This window comes from Gadus morhua, chromosome 14 (genome assembly GCF_902167405.1).
Source record: "Gadus morhua chromosome 14, gadMor3.0, whole genome shotgun sequence".
NCBI lineage: Eukaryota > Metazoa > Chordata > Actinopteri > Gadiformes > Gadidae > Gadus > Gadus morhua.
Genome location: NC_044061.1, coordinates 8,950,041 through 8,965,829, shown reverse-complemented (window position 1 = coordinate 8,965,829; position 15,789 = coordinate 8,950,041). Strand labels below are relative to the sequence as shown.

General features: G+C 46.3%; 2 protein-coding genes across 6 annotated transcripts in view; both read left to right on the top strand.

Annotated features, from left to right (window-relative positions):
* The first annotated feature begins 93 nt into the window (after positions 1-93).
* urb2 (URB2 ribosome biogenesis homolog) lies at positions 94-12,182 on the top strand. Of its 4 annotated transcripts, none has more exons than XM_030377273.1 (12): positions 94-118; positions 570-703; positions 990-1,166; positions 1,410-2,422; positions 2,534-2,672; positions 2,904-5,415; positions 5,558-5,718; positions 6,867-6,977; positions 7,134-7,376; positions 8,918-9,014; positions 9,222-9,355; positions 11,782-12,182. In XM_030377273.1, the coding sequence occupies exons 2-12, from the start codon at positions 578-580 to the stop codon at positions 11,980-11,982; spliced, it is 4,914 nt and encodes a 1,637-aa protein (XP_030233133.1). In that variant the 5' UTR covers positions 94-118; positions 570-577; the 3' UTR covers positions 11,983-12,182. The 4 variants fall into 4 exon arrangements, with proteins under 4 accessions (XP_030233133.1, XP_030233136.1, XP_030233135.1 ...); XM_030377276.1 differs by having other exon boundaries at positions 99-118; positions 573-703; XM_030377275.1 differs by having other exon boundaries at positions 104-156; positions 573-703.
* Positions 12,183-14,447: 2,265 nt separating this feature from the next.
* Positions 14,448-15,789, top strand: part of galnt2 (UDP-N-acetyl-alpha-D-galactosamine:polypeptide N-acetylgalactosaminyltransferase 2) — a 34,089-nt gene continuing 32,747 nt past the window's right edge. The window contains exon 1 of one of the 2 annotated variants that reach the window (XM_030376048.1): positions 14,448-14,716. In XM_030376048.1, the coding sequence (XP_030231908.1) occupies positions 14,621-14,716 (96 nt within the window). In that variant the 5' untranslated portion in view covers positions 14,448-14,620. The remainder of the gene's footprint in view (positions 14,717-15,789) is intronic. The other variant, XM_030376049.1, reaches the window with a different exon arrangement.

The following is a 15,789-nucleotide window of genomic DNA, read 5'->3' as shown; positions in this document are numbered from 1 at the left end:
AACCAATAAATCACAGAAATTATTATTTTTGTACATTTCCTGAAAATTCCAGTACTTCGAAATAACAATGCTCGATTGCTTTCCCCTGGCCTTAAAGTGAAGAGGTGAAAGTTGAAAGGTAACGGACATGTAGCGCACCCACAGGCACACGTGCAGGTTCTATTACATGTTATTATCATTGTATGGAATGCCATAATATTCGTGTTATATAGTCGAAGGTTAACATGTTGATATTCTAGCTTTAGGTTTGGCAGCCCATTGTACAGGGGTTCCTCTAACAGTGTGTTTGTTCTGTTTTCACATGCCGGGATAGCTTGGTATTTGTTAGCATCATAGTTCTAAAGTTGCAGGAGATGCAGCAATGTGCTGCAGCCAATGATCTGATTATGTATCTAGTCTCAATTCCACAGAAAGGTTGAAACGTCGTTGGGTAATGTCTGTAATTAATTGGGTGGGAATTTACTCGCGTTACGAGTATAATTTCGGAGATCCGTCAAAAGCTATTAGATTTCCCTGTCAAAAGTTTAAATTGAAATGTATCCCGCTTTTTCTTTTACCACTCAAATTAGCAGCAGAGATGGCTGCCATTTATTCTGGGATCCACTTGAAGTTGAAGAGTCCTGGGACTCCATGGGAGAACAAGCTGAAGCTGGCTCGGTTTGCCTTCATCTCCCCCCAGTGCCTGTTGCCGAACAAGGAACAGGTAACAACAACCATGTCATTGATTTGTCACGTTATTTTGCAATGTTCGTGTATTCAAATCATATATGTTGCATCTTGGAATATGGTACCTTTTTGTTTGCATGTATGTGTTATTCCTGTCAGTTCTTTATACTCAATGCGTTGCCATGTGAATTCATCCATTGATACAGTTTCCGATGTTATTACAGTATTATTATTATTATTATTATTATAACTGTTATTACCGTATATAATAACAGTTATAGCTACACATATTTTACAATGTACATCATTGTCACCCACCATAGGTGTTACTGGATTGGACCACACATGCTTTGACAGGATTCTACAATAAGAAGGTGGAGTTCTCTGAGAGTGTTCTAAAGGGACTGTGGTGTTACCTTGACGATTTGCTGCACAGCAAGAAGCTTCACTCCCTGTTGAGCCAGGGTAAAAACATCACCCTCAAGCTTAATGTGAAACAGGTACCATTGATCCATGCGTACACCACATGCATGCACGGAATGTACACAAATTGTGAAATGATTGTGGAAAATGTGATTTATAATGTTAATGCTATTGCCATTTCAACTACATTTTTGTTACAAATTTCTGAACTATTGTGGATTTCCACTCCAAGAATGAATTCAATTTATATCTATCTAGACTAGATACTAGGCTTGTTCTTGTGCTTCACCTACACCCTTTCTTTCTATGTTTTTCCCCAGGCACTGCTTGATCGTCTACAGGAGTGTTTGTGTGACGGGCCTGAACCCTCGGTGTCTCTATCGACACTGCTGAGCGTGTGTAAAGGCATCCTCTCCTCCCCAACCCTCTCATCCATCCTCACCACCAAATATGAACTCTTGGCAGAGCTCATGGCTAAACTTTGCTGTTTGGCCTGTCACAAACTACAACACCGGGACTCTGCGCCTCCCGCTCTGGCGTCCAAACCGGGCTCAGAACCTGCCCCGTCTCAAGATGAACCCACGCTCATGTTTGAGGTTCTGCTGCAGGTGCTGTCGTGTTATCTGTCAATTCAACGGCAACAGGTGAACGCACATCGCGTGTTTACCGTCGTCACCAACCAGCTCCTACAGCCCGTGGTCCTCCTGAGGCACCTGCTGACCTCTGCCGAGCCCACGCCGTCGCTGCCCTCTCAGCGCCTTCGCCCCCAGCTGAGCAGAGACATCCGCGGTAAAATGGACTCCATTCTCCAGCTGGCACTCTTCCCTACGGAGCAGCTGGGCTCCTACAAGGAAGAGCTCGTCCCGGTGAAGGCGGAGACCGGGAAGGTCGGTCCCGGCGGGGCCAAGGGCCAACCGAAGCCCCTGAAAACCATACTGACCAAGCTAGGGGCCCAGGGCTACTGCGATGCCTCCCTGCATTATGCCGTGAGGACGAACGCCTTGTCTCTGCTGTTCAAGCTGTGCTTGGACAGCTATGGGAAGGGCGGTACCGGTGTCAATGAGGAGCCGAGGATGCTCTGTTTCCGTTTTCTCACCCACCTCCTTCCTGCCTTAGACTTAGGCCTGGGCTCCTCAGCGGTGCCCGGTGTCTCTGACCAAACCACCCAACCAGAGAGCTGGAGCCAGGCCCTTCTGACTCTGGAGAACCTGCTCAATCAAGCACTGTCTTCAGACATCTATAATGTAGCGGCAGACCGGATCCGACACGGGGAGGTTCAACTTCTGTTTTACAGAGGGCTGGTCCAAATACTCATCAGCCATGCCCAGCAGAGGTAATTCATGCACGACAATACTATTTAATATGTCATTTCTTTAAGGCGGCATGAAGTTTGCGTGATGCCACCCTGTGGATCCATACTCAAAGTTTGTTTCCTGTGTTGCAGCATCCCGGCCTGGTACCGCTGTCTGAAGGTGCTGTTGGGACTCAACCATCTGATTGTAGAACCGGAACTGGACCAGCTCTTGTCGTTGGCATGGGTGGATTCGGATTGCATGGATTCCAGGGTCCAACGGGCCAGACAGGTAGAAATAGAGCACACAGTTCACATGATTTCCTTTGGGGGAAAGGACATTGAAAATATATATTTTTTTTTTATAACAATAAAATGTAGTAATAATTAATAATTTCAACTTCTGGTTTTGTTCAACAATAAGATTAATTTGTGCTCAAGTTATAATTGGGATTTCTTTCCATCTGTGGACTGGATACATATTTAATTATCTTCAACTAAAATATATATTTTCCCTCAACAGCTGCTGGTGTGTAACCTGCTTCAGACGTACACCAAACTCCACCAGCTTCCCCGTCTCTTCACAGAGCTTCTGTCCGTCGTCTCTTGGCCGGCGTCGGATCAACTCCGCCCGACCCTGTTGACCGACGAGATCTGCACCTCCATCAAGACCTGCCTGCTCGACACGTCCGCCTCCCAGGCGACGGAGATCTGCGCTCTGACGCTGGAGAGCATCAACAGGTACATTCTACCTGACCTGCTGGACAACCAGGGGGAGGACAAGGAGTCTGAGATGAGTGGAGAGGAGGCAGGCGCGGAGGCCGGAGACGTGAAGATGGACCAGGGCGTCGGCGTGGAGGAAGGGGAGCGAGGCGACGCGTCCCTGAAGCTGCTCTCCCACAGCCAGCTCCTCCACGCCGTCTTGTTCAGCCTGAAGACGCTGGACAACGCCTCCCCCGTCCCGCTGGTGAGGCAGACCACCAAACTGATGGGGGTCATGGGACACCTTGTGGACACTCTGCTGAAGCTGGTCACGTCGGAGAGTACTCGGATGGACACCGACGACGACCCAAGTACTTCCAAGACTAAGGAAGGCGAACCAGGCCAAGACACGGAGCCTTGTACCCAGTGGAAGCAGAAAACCACAGAGGCGGCGCTGCTACTGCGCTACACCTGGGTGGAGGTGGACGCTCTCTTCCATATACATTGCAGCAAATACACGTCTCTCGAGTCGCCCCAATGCCCAGCTCTAAGCAAGGCCGATGACCAAGAGCTACCCAGTACTTTAGTGCTAAGCCGCTTGAAAGAGTTTCTCTCTGGTGAGGTTTTGCCGGGTATGTTCCTGCCTTTCCCCTCAAAGTCCTCTGATAGCACGACCAGCGGGTGGCTGCTCAAACTCCTCGCCTTGCAACAATTTAAGAAAGTGCTGTTAGACTCCCATCTACTGGCCAAAGCTGAAACCGCAGCAATACTGAGCAGTGCAGCGCAGTTTATTTTGGCGAAAGAAGAGCTCTTGGCAAGCTTGGAGAAGGAGCAAGACGCAGACAGGGAGACGAACAAAGGCCCAAACTCCTACCCTGTGGCGCACTGGTATCTGGTCACATCAAGTTTACCCTTAATTGCTTCCTATCTATCGGTGGGAGATGAAGGCTGTGTGGCAGACGTGGTTCTCCGCTCAATGCTGAGCAGACGGACCAAGGAAAACACGGACTGGCTGCCGGTGTTGTGTGGCAGCCAGTCCATCTCAGCCATATCCTCCCAGCTCCTCCAAAGCCACTTCTACGTTGAGCTGCCTTCCCTGTACTCTTCCACAGTGAAGTCTCTCACTCAGCGAATCATCACGGTCCTTCAGATGTCCCCCGAAACTGGTCTCCCGACGAAAGGAAGTCCGCCGAGCCCATCGGACAAAGCGATCCAAGCCCTGGCCGACGTGGAGGCTTTAGTCAAGGTGATACTGGGATCCTCTCAGACCAGAGAAGCTTCCATCGTGGTGTCCCACGCACAGACACAGGAGCTCCTCAGCCTCATGGACCTTGCGGCAAACCTCAACCCAGACGGGATCAACGCCGAGGACCTCACCCACCTCTTTCTCCTACTTCTCTTCGTTCTCACGTCTACCACCAGCCCGCCAGAGGGGCCGGCGGGGGAAACCGATAACCCGGGGAACGACACGCTTTTCCTGGGGAAGCTGCTCGGTCTTCTGACCGGTCTGATGGAGGGTAGCCATTTTCAAAGCGTGCTGAAGCAGATCCATGGCAGTAGCGTTCTGCAGGCGGTTGTGTCGTCCATCCTCGCGAGAAGCGGCAAGGCAGGACGTTCCTCCACAGGCGACAGTGGCTGGATGGATCTGGTCAAAGCTGTCCAGGGCTTCATCAAGTCCTTAGTCCACTGCATCATCATCAGAAACAGCAGCGTCCGCCTGAACCTTGACCAGTTTACATCCTACCTCGCCAGCCAAAGGATTGCAGGTATGGAAACCATTTTGCCTCAGACCGAACCAAGTACACCCACAGTAACCGTGTCTGAAGCTCCAGAGGCCCCAGACATTCCCTCTCTTCAACTGCTGCTGGCGTCGCTGACTTCCTTCTCCAAGACGATGGCGCGTTGCCTCGGCAGAAGCAAACCCATGGACCAAACGTTGTCCGAAACGATACGGAAATCCACGGCGGCCCTGGGGCCGATCATCGAGACCGTCCTCAAGTCCCAGGCGGTGAGCCGGCCGGCCAGCGTGCTCGGCCAGGCGTTTCTGGTCGAGGTCGTCACCGTCATGCTCCAGTGTGAGCTGTCCGCCGTACCTGCGGACCCGGGGGCGAAACCGAGCAGCGCGCACACTGCTCTGTACCACAGCTTCTGCCAGCAGATCCTCAAGGAGATCCACTCGGCGCCGCGGCCCAAAGACTTCCTGCTCTCCTCGCTGCGCTTTCTGTCTGCCTTCTACTGCATGGTCAAGAGGAACGCGGGTGAGAAGAGCGGAGGAAACGAGGTGGACGAGCTGTTCACGCGGATGCTGCAGACTGTGTTCACCCTGCTGGCAGGTATGGAGCCTTTCATAGCCATTATGTTGCTGTAATGATACTGTAACTGTTTTACCTGACGTCTGCGGCCTCTGAACAGCCCCGGTTTGTATGCGGCTTTTCAGTATTTCTTTGTTGTCGTTTTCTCTCCTGTGGAATGCAGCTGATTGGCTGTCACTGAGTGATCTGTGTGGGTTGGAGCCGGCGGTGGAAGACCTCTTAGGCCACCTGCTGGATGGGAGTACCACAGGACAGTTCAACCTTCTGCTACTGCTGATCAGAGAGGGACTAGACAGTAGCAAGCTGGAGGCTGGGAGCTACAGGGTAAGAACCAGCTCGAAACGAGGGCTTGGGAGTAATTCAGTGGCATTGTATTGACTTGCAATTACAATGGGGCTTTGTGGTGTCCAATGTACTCATAATAAAGAAGACAATGAGCTTGACAGTTGGACGGTTAAGAGAAAACTCAAGAATCCATAAGCCAATTCACAATCTTTCCTTATTATTTCTTTCGATGGGCCCAAACACTAGTCCCAAGTAAACGTATTACAGAATAACCGATCAGCTTTCAAAATGCGGAGGTGTTTCTTCTGGTGGCCATTGTACGTGAAACGATTGATCTATTGGAAAGCCAAGTTGGCACATGGCTGCTTAAGACATGGGGACAATAATAGAAGGGCTTATCTTGATTATTTACCGAGGCATGCTTCGAATCAACCTGTGTAATTGCTTGTTAACAAGGACAGTGGTGTTGAAATAATTACAATGTCATTTATGAACATAAACATCTGGAAGCTCTTGGTGGGCAACACCACACTACTATGACTCAGTCCTGGTTCAAACTGGTTTGTCTGTATCCAGCCATCATGTCACTCTCTACTTACGCCTCCCCCGACGCCTCCCTCCCTCCCTCCCTCCCTCCCTCCCTCCCTCCCTCCCTCCCTCCCTCAGTGAACAAAGCATTCTTCAGCATCATGTAATGACTGAGACAGCGTGTGTAATTACATGCTAAATACAGACACAATGGGTTCCTATCACAACATCCTCATTTTTCTTTATGGTGTAAGTGTCTTGATATCGCTTCGGATGGAAATATATTTTAAATAACGTACATAAAGTTGCATTAGGGAATTGAAGTGATGTGAAGCCTTGCATCTGCATTGAAGCCTAACATTTCATAAATATATGTGCAGCTCATTTTGAAGAAGTCAACAGAAAATCAATAGCAATCCGAGGCCACAGTTAATGTCTTTCGAAATATTTCACAATTAATTTCACAAAGTACTGAATATGTGATTAAACTAAAGAAGGTGGTCTTCGATTTTTCAAGATACCCTGAAATCACTCGATGATCCGTTTACTCTATATGTAGGGATATATTTCGGGCTTGGTGTGACTCTGATGGGAACCATGTGCAGGCTCTGTGTGAGTTGCGTCACATTCTGATTGGGTGGTCATCGGTTTTCTGCTAGGAGGTTCTGTCTGCCGTCACGACCACAAAGCTCCTGTCACGCTGCGGTATGCCTGAGGCCTGCTCCAGAGCGCTGTGGCTCATCGCTCCTCAGATCATCTCCTCAATGGTGGTGAGAAGAACACACACACGCCCTCCCACGTCATTCAGGTGTTCCCACACACACAAGCACGCAGACGCGCGTGCACACGCACGCACACGCACGCACGCATTCCGTGCGTATGCTTAAAACTCCACCTAACTTTGCCCGACTCCCCCCGTGCACTAGTTCGTCGTGAGGTCATCCAGCCGGGACCCGACCCTGTCCCAGGCCCTCACCGTGCCCACGCTGACCTCCATGGCGTCGCTGCTGAACCAGGGCGAGGGGCTGATCTCCAGCCCGCACCACGTGACCCTGGTGCTGTCCGCGCTGCAGCTGGTCCCCCTGGACCGGCTGCCCTCGCCCGCCTACCGGTCCACCTTCCACGCCGTGCACGAGACTCTGTTCGCCGTCGTCAGCTGCCATCCTCAGGTACGCCCCGTGACCCGGGATGGGCGTGGCGTTTGGAAAGGCACAGCCAAATATTGGTTTAGGTTTCCCTCCTAAACAAGCAAAGCGACTCCAGCTTCTTGGAAGAACGACAAATGTAAAACGGATTGAAAGCTGGAGGCAGGCAGCACACTCGGGACATTCTTTGAACTTATAGCTTATACAACCTGCAGCCCTTCAAACAGACAGCCCTGTGAACATCCTGGTTTAGAGGACGCAGTTTAAACTTTGAACACTCTTTACATGGATCGTCAACCTCCGCTATGTTGTTTCGACCTGGAACATGTAGCACATATATCTTGTTCAGAGTTCGGTGGGTCTAGTCACGCTTACAGGTTCAAACACACTGCCTCTTAGGTAGTGAGGTAGCTGTTGGCAATACATCTGTACAACAGGGCTTGTTACTCATGGGACGTTTTGTTGGCGATGCCATTTTGAGAGGACTCAAGAGAGTTGTAGTAATGTCAAATCCTTAACCGACGTTAATATACCGTGACCAATGCCAACTTTCAAATATCATCAAATTTCCCCTGTCTCGCATGAGAAACGCTGTGGTAGTTTCATTGTCTGCCCATAATAATTATTATTTCACAATCAAGAATAAAGCAATGACCAAAAGTAAAAAGTAAGTACAAAAACATAATATGAATAGTTATGTTGGAACACGCAAAGCTCTGTTTACACACTCCTTCTTTTGTTTAGGCTGTAAAAGACTTGCCCACCAGCATTCAGGCCCACTCCAGGTTACTGTGTGTGTGTGTGTGTGTGTGTGTGTGTGTGTGTGTGTGTGTGTGTGTGTGTGTGTGTGTGTGTGTGTGTGTGTGTGTGTGTGTGTGTGTGTGTGTGTGTGTGTGTGTGTGTGTGTGTGTGGAGAATAAGTAATAATGAATGAAGGGGAGGGGTGTTGGGGAGATGAAGCTGTGTAGCGTGGCAGGAAGCTGGCGTGCCACGGAGGCCTGGCATGGCCGGGGTAGATGGAAAGCGTTACCTAGATCCAGCTAGTGGCTTACATCACTCCCTCCCTGCGTCTGTCTCCTATAACACTCTGGCCCACCACAAGGCCTCCGTTGGCAGAAGGCGAAGGGGAGCTTGTGCTACGGCTAGCAATGTAATTCATAAACTACTTTTTTTAATTCATAAAGTTCTTCTTACTCCAAAAAGTAATATATTGAATTTGAAACATACGTTTGCTCCACTCCTCATTTGTATGACTGAATTGAGTTATTATGTTGGTACTGGTCATAATGCTTCTTTAAGCCCATTGTATTGTGATGAAATGATTTGTCGTTATTGTCGGACATTGTTTTGTTCGAAGCTGCCACATCGGTCCTCATGCGAGACAGTGCGCAACAAACTGTTTGGTGGCCTAAATTACGGTATATTTACGTTGACTTAGGATTTGACGGTAATTCAACTCTCTGGATATGACCTTGGTATCGCCGTTAAAAAAAGAAATCCCATGATGCATTGTGCTGTAAAGGTCCTACAGAGCCCGGTCTGACCTCCCGTCTGTCCGTGTTCAGGTGCTGGTGAGCACGGCTCCAACCTTTCTGACGGTGTTCTACCGGCTAGTGGCGTCCATCATGTACGAAGGACGGCAGAAAGGAGACAGCGACACAGGTGAGATATCAATTCAGACATGGACAATCCAACCAGAGCTTCTTTTTATGGCGGGAAATGGTTAAGCAGCGTGGATTTCTCGAACTTGACTGCGAACCAACTTCCTCATTTCACTTCCGAACGTGATGTGTGTTTTCTCCTGCGTCCGACGCATGTGTAGTCACCGTGTTTAAAAAGTGCACCTCCACGCTTCTTGTCGCCGTGCAGGTCCTGACGGGGACGTGTACCTCCAGTGCTCCATGCTGCTGGAGAGGATGTACACTCACATCGCCGCGGCTGCGGAGGTCTTCACCAACTTCGCTCCCTTCATAGTGTCTCAGTATGTCACCGAGCTGCAGAAGGTACACTCACTCACTCACTCACTCACTCACTCACTCACTCACTCGCTCGTACTGCTCTGACTCTAACACACATTTCCACAGTCATCCACACTCATGCACAGTTTCACGGAAAAACCGAATAATGTAGCCGAAACCCAGTGACTCTGCTCTTCCTGTCTACTTTGTCTGTGGTCGAACGTGGAGCACACACCAACTGGCAGTTCAGTACAGTTGTTGAAGAGAGGGACAGACAAACAACCAAACAAACGCTTCCTCTCCTGGCCCCCATGTTTGCACATCATATATTTATAGTGTACTTTCTAATTCCGTTTACTAACGGAGAGCCATGTGTGGTTTATGGACTCGGCTCTGCCACCACCAGTCTGGATGTTAAATGACGCCAGCCTGACTCTGCGCTTTCCACCCGCGCAGCGAGGTGTAGCGTCAGCGTTCGCCCGCCTCTGGCCGGCTGAAACCGGCCACAGAGATCCAAGTGGCCTCAGGGGGCAGGCCAGTAGTGCAGCAGAAGAGGATCAGGGGATTGAAAAGCAAACAGGGCGCAGCAAACAGGCGGAGACTAACCTAAGCATTCTGTGTGAGATCAGTGGTGTGTCAAGTCATGTGGGGTGTTTGAATAAAATGCTCCTTTTTGAACTTTTCTTTAAACATGGATTGATAGAAAAATAATGATGTGACAAAACCGTACATGAAAGCCTCTGAGAAATGAAGGGTTTGGTCCATTACGCAAAGGTGTTGAATAATAATCGGGCTAAAGTGTCTTTTTTCAAATGGACTCAAATCCTAACGTAACTCTAAACTAAAGGGCTCGTGGATGGTTTTCTTCATGTATTGCTCTCAAGTAGGGCTTCGTTCCCTCCATTCCTCTTCCTACGCCTTTTTCGATTTTCTTGTTAAGGCATTAAAAAATATATATATATTTCGTTTTAAATCATTGAAGAATGGATGCTATTTATGATCCCATTTCTCCTTCAGAGCTGTCTCTGGCCCTAATTAAACTTTCCACTCCGCTGCTGGCGGAGTAGTATATAAACTGAAATGCAGAAATTAGAAATGCAGGAGAAAAGGATATGGCTGGCAGAGGCCACAGGTTCCAAGCACCAGAGGATAATTAGCACTCCAGTAGTTTCTGTGTTGTATTATGCTCCGATTTATTGAATTATGTAGGGGGCATTTATCCTATCCTAGCTTTTGTTTGCCCCAGCTAACTCCATGTCCTACACCCACTGCATTAATAGATATTTAATTGTATGTAATAATATAGTTAAGTAGTGTTGGATTACGATACCGCTTAATGCAGCAGTGTAAAATGGAATCGCTGCCAGTTGCTTTCTTTTTGATATAGTTATTGGGTTAGCTTTGCTGATCTAAAGTCTGCTTTCTCTGTAAATGGAACGCTATAAATATTGTTGTAATGTTGTAGACGTTAATTGATCTCTATAGCGACCTTATATAATGCGGATGCAGAGAGCTCTGTTGTGCACTAGAGAGTCAGAGGAAAATATGTCAACAGCTCAATCCCTTCTGAACCAGACAAGAACACTAAGAATCACATTGACATTCAAAGACCTTCGACACTCTGAAAGACCTCCAAACTAGTGTGCTCCATTTACACTCAATTTGTGAGTGGACTTGCAGCGCTCTTCCTTGTTTTGATCAGTCAGTGTATTCCTAGTCGGGTTTCAGAAAGCATGGTCAGCTATGCTCCAATCCTCCTGATTTTATAATTCCTTGTTTTTGTTATTTTGTCAATAGAAGGATGTAGACACAAAAGGAAATGCGTGTTCATAAAAAAAATTATCTGGGCTCCGACAAGTTAAAGATTTATGATCTGTTTTTAGTAGAGCTGTCAAGCGATTAAAATATTTAATCGTGATTAATCGCATTAATGTCATAGTTAACTCTAATTAATCGCGATTAATCGCAAATTATTTTTCTATGCTAAATATCCCTTGATTTTTTTGTCCCATAATTCTTCTCATTTTAATTCTCTTATCAACATGGTGAAGTGCATCGGCTTGCCTTGTGCAAATTATTTTTTATTGATAACAACATTGGCATATACACTGATCAAAACAGGACGATACAAAAAAAGAGCCTATAGTGCAATTAAACGACTGCTTTGAACAAATGTCATTTGAACATAGCAGTCAGGCTACCGCTTCTTTGTTTTGAGCCCAAAAAAAAAAAAATGTTTTTTTTTTTTTTTTTTTATAAAATAATTACGTTAATCGCGCGATAAAAAATTTAACGCCGTTAAATTTGGTTTGCGTTAACGCCGTTAATAACGCGTTCAACTGACAGCTCTAGTTTTTAGGGATCCAAACTTTTTCAAACGGTTACGCCTGACAATAATAAACTCAAGGGGAGACTTCAAATATATTTTTCTATGTACTTCCCTCCCTCAACATCAACACTCTTCTCTCCAGGTCACTCTGCGCCCTGACGTCAAGTTGCGCGTCACGGAAGGGATTTATCAGATCATGGACCTCTGCATTGAGAGGGATATCAAGTTCCTGACGGCCGGTCTGCAACCCGGAGTCCGGGAAGTTTTTAACGAGCTTTACGCTAGCTACAGCCACTACCACAAGGCTCAGAGACAAGGAGAGGACAAATACACAGCAGCCTAGGTAGCCGTGCCCATCGTGGTTACTTAGCATTCCAGTAATTCATGTGTGAACGATCTCTTGTCCCAAATGTACGTGTGTAACATACCATTTAATGAAGGCTGTTTTTGAACGTCACATTTCGTAACTGTTTACATTGCTGATTTAAGAAAATGAATATAATGTGGAGTGTATTATTAAACGCCTGTTTTATGTACTTGTAATGATTTTGTCAGTTTCGATTGATAACCAGGAATTGCCTGACGAAAGATGCATCTTTGACATCTGCCTCTTTGCTGATTAAGTTGTTTTATTAGCTTAAGTAACTGGTAACGACCTACTGGGCTTCTTCCTATGTAAGAAAAGTAAATACCTTCTTTTTCAGATGAAAAAAAAAAATGCCTCTGAAACGTCAGACTATTATGCTGAAGCTGAGACGGCACGGCCACCTCCCTTCTAATGTCAGTTGGAAGATGGGTTAAATGTCTATCTAAATCACTGTGTAGCCACACTGACATTCTCCCATAACCACGCACAGCTCTGCAACACTCTGCAATACAAGTCTGCTCTACTCCACCTATTCAACCCGTTGGACTGCCCCAACTAGGCTTGTAGCTTGCTCGGAGCATGTCCATCTACATACTTCTCTTCCTCCATTAATATTATTAATAAATAAAAAGCGTTTTGCTACAATCAAATGTTAAAAGTTCAACCAATACGTTGTAATGCTTGCAAAATACAAGACAACGTACAAATTTCTGCGAATACCTCTGCTTTTAGGCAGTGGCTCTGCCAAAGGAGGTCCGACTGTGGGGATCATGCCACCCAGTACAATCGATGACCCTCCCCCGGTCATAAATGCATGTTTATGCTTCAGTCTGATATTACCTTGTCAAACACACTATCTCCTGCTTCTACCTCCAACACCACCAGTCTCACCTGCCTCCTGTTCTAAAATCAAACACTAATATGCGGTATGACACTTTGTAAGGTGTTCTGCATTTACCAATAGGCTCCTCTCCGGCGAACTGGTTTTAATAGTTTCATTTCAGCTGATTAAATCGTCAGCTAAGAATAGACACATCCGCATGGAGACTGAAACCAGGTAATCAAATTGATAAGCAGCAGTTGCCTGTTGCTTTGTGTTTTCAATTGTTTACTCAATCTTGGAGAAGTTCCCAGATTGGTTTACAAAGCTCACCCCTCCTTCCAGATTAAATTGTTCACCTGGTATATATCAAAAACGATCTACAATCCTACATCCTCTGGTTGGATGCATTCCTGTCCGCGGTTCCTGGAATCCTCATGTGTTCCTGAAACTACACAATACACCAAACTGTTTGGCAGTCATAACACCTGATCTCTGGAGACCTCAGGAAACCAACCAGCTAACCATAGAGGAAGTAGTGCAAATGACAAGGTTATTGGAGGAGCGGAGGTTAGACAATTCCATTACTTGAGGTTTTACCTGCAATTAAAACTATTGATGGACTAACTTTTACAGTTGAACTCCTACCTGCTCTTAGAGAGGCTTTAGGTTTCCTGTTCAAGTTTCAAAGTCATAATCTTCAGGAGAGTACGATACATATTCACTGTCTTGAACAAATTGCGATGATATGTTATATTAAGACACAAGGATATACAATAATAGAGTCTAATTTTGATTTAACATTACAACAGATATTGCCTACTGAGGTGCAATGTTTATGTCCTGTTGACTTCCACATGTGGGCCTATTTTAGGTAGGAAAAATATATATATACTACTCCACTTAGTCCACATTGTATTGCATTCATTAGAAACATGTGCATTTCTATGTCTGCTGCCATGTTAATTTAATGTGTCAGAATTGACACTGTTCCAAGTACAAATTAATTTCCATCATCTTCTAAAGTGCCTCTGGCTGTAGGTCAGAAGATTGTAATGATCTGCAGGACAGAGAAGCTAATTGTGCAAGCTGTAACCAGAGAGGGTTAAGGCAGAGATGAAGGTTAGCAAGGAATGCAAATATGTTTCTTCTTCTTTTAACCTACATTGATTATTAATATGTGGGAATTATCTTGTTGACAATGCCAGGGTAAGTTATCTCACTCAGTAGCAGTAGTCTTGACACAAAGAAAGAAATAAAGAAAACAAGTTAACAAATTAGATGAAATAGGCTTGAAAATTATATTGTTTTTGATTGGTGTCTGCATGCAATGTTAAACCTAATTAATTTAGACCTGGACTTCTAGTGTTAAATTAATAACTGAATGCATCCACATAGGTGGAACTTCCCAGATCCATTACTGCCGAATCACTCAGAAATATTTCAACAACCGTTCCCCTATCCTCTCAGCAAGCGTCGTCCCAACCCCCCACACCACGTAGTCTGGCTCGGCACGGCACAGCAAGCCACTGAACTCGGCTGCCAGATCTGGCCCTCCTCCGTGGCTGCCTAAGCCGCTGCGTGATTGGATTAGAGCGGAGTAGCCTTTCCCCTCTAACCCCGGTGATGTTGGCTGGCTGCTTCCTGCTCTCTTCGCTTGTGCTGACCGACCGACGAAGCCTTCCGAAGCCGCACGGCGAAGCGTCCTGAACAGCCAGCCAGGACGGACCGTTGCTAACAGCGAAACCCGAAACCCGCACATCTTGACACTCAAGACAAAAAAAACAGTCCGCGATGAGGAGGAAATCGAGAATACAGTTGTGTTTTGCAGTGCTATGGGTTTTGGGAATAGCCTATTACTTCTACTCGGGGACATCGTTGAGTCGAAAGGTAGGATTGCCTTTGCCTGCCTGCTTTTTCTGAATTCATTAAACATCACAACCTGTAAGCCAGAATCCCACTGATGACGTTTTCCTGCCTCTGGTAAATATGGTGAATTATAACCTATATTTGCCTATAAAGATTGGAGGCATGCATATGGGCCTTTTTATTATCAGTGGCTGAGCATTGATTTTCCTTTTTGTCGAAATCTAATGTGGGCAAGGGCAGTAGAGTAGCGGTGCTGGGCTAGTTTACACTTACCGATCCCCCGCTGTTCCGAATGCCTTTCTGTGACATTAAAGTGCATTTAAACATTTTAGCATTTTTTAAGATGCAAATGATGTGCCTCTTCACACAAACGGCTTTTGAATTCCCCAAACACACTTGATAAGATGGCCAAACCACTGACTATTAACCGGCTTGCCTGGCACACCGGGCCGGGCGCTTTGGACTGTGGAGCACGTCATCATAAGCCACTGCAAGCAACAGCAATGGCATTGAGGAAGTATGCATTTTTATGTCACGGGGATGTGACATCTACACAGGGTTTCACTATTGTTTGATAGTTATGATCGTTAGTCTAGAAGACTTTCCAACGTTTTCAGCTATTCACTAAGTCGTCTTTAAAATGCTTCTTGGGTTAAGCAATCAAGTAGGCGACTACCTACTCTAACATGGACACACTGTACTTTATGTATGAATAAGTTCAAAAAGGGACTATACGTCCCTACGCTTTATAATACACTTGACAATTTAAACAAGGCTTTGCACATTGTTTTGCTATTGTTATTCTATCTTTTGTAATGATTTTAGTCACAATCCAAACTTTGCCATGTATGTTTACTCCAATGTTTAAATTGTTGTGCAGAATTAATAAAGTACACACAAACAGAGGTGTGCTGTTTATATAAGTATATATATTCCGGATACAGACCTTAAATATTGCTGGAATATTTACCCCAGGGTGTGTGGGTGTCTGTGTGGGTCTCTGTTTGCACAGGATATTAGTTATCCCTACCTCCTCGATGTGTGTACATGTCTGCGTGTGCATTTTTTAATCGTCTTGTTCATATAACACCTGC

What these genes read in the sequence shown, in the direction of transcription:
- urb2 (XM_030377273.1), top strand. Translation starts at nt 578, where the DNA reads ATGGCTGCCATTTATTCTGGGATCCACTTGAAGTTGAAGAGTCCTGGG. An exon ending in TGTTGCCGAACAAGGAACAG is followed by an intron (nt 704 to 989) that starts GTAACAACAACC and finishes CACCCACCATAG; the next exon opens with GTGTTACTGGATTGGACCAC. An exon ending in TGTGTTCACCCTGCTGGCAG is followed by an intron (nt 5,416 to 5,557) that starts GTATGGAGCCTT and finishes TGTGGAATGCAG; the next exon opens with CTGATTGGCTGTCACTGAGT.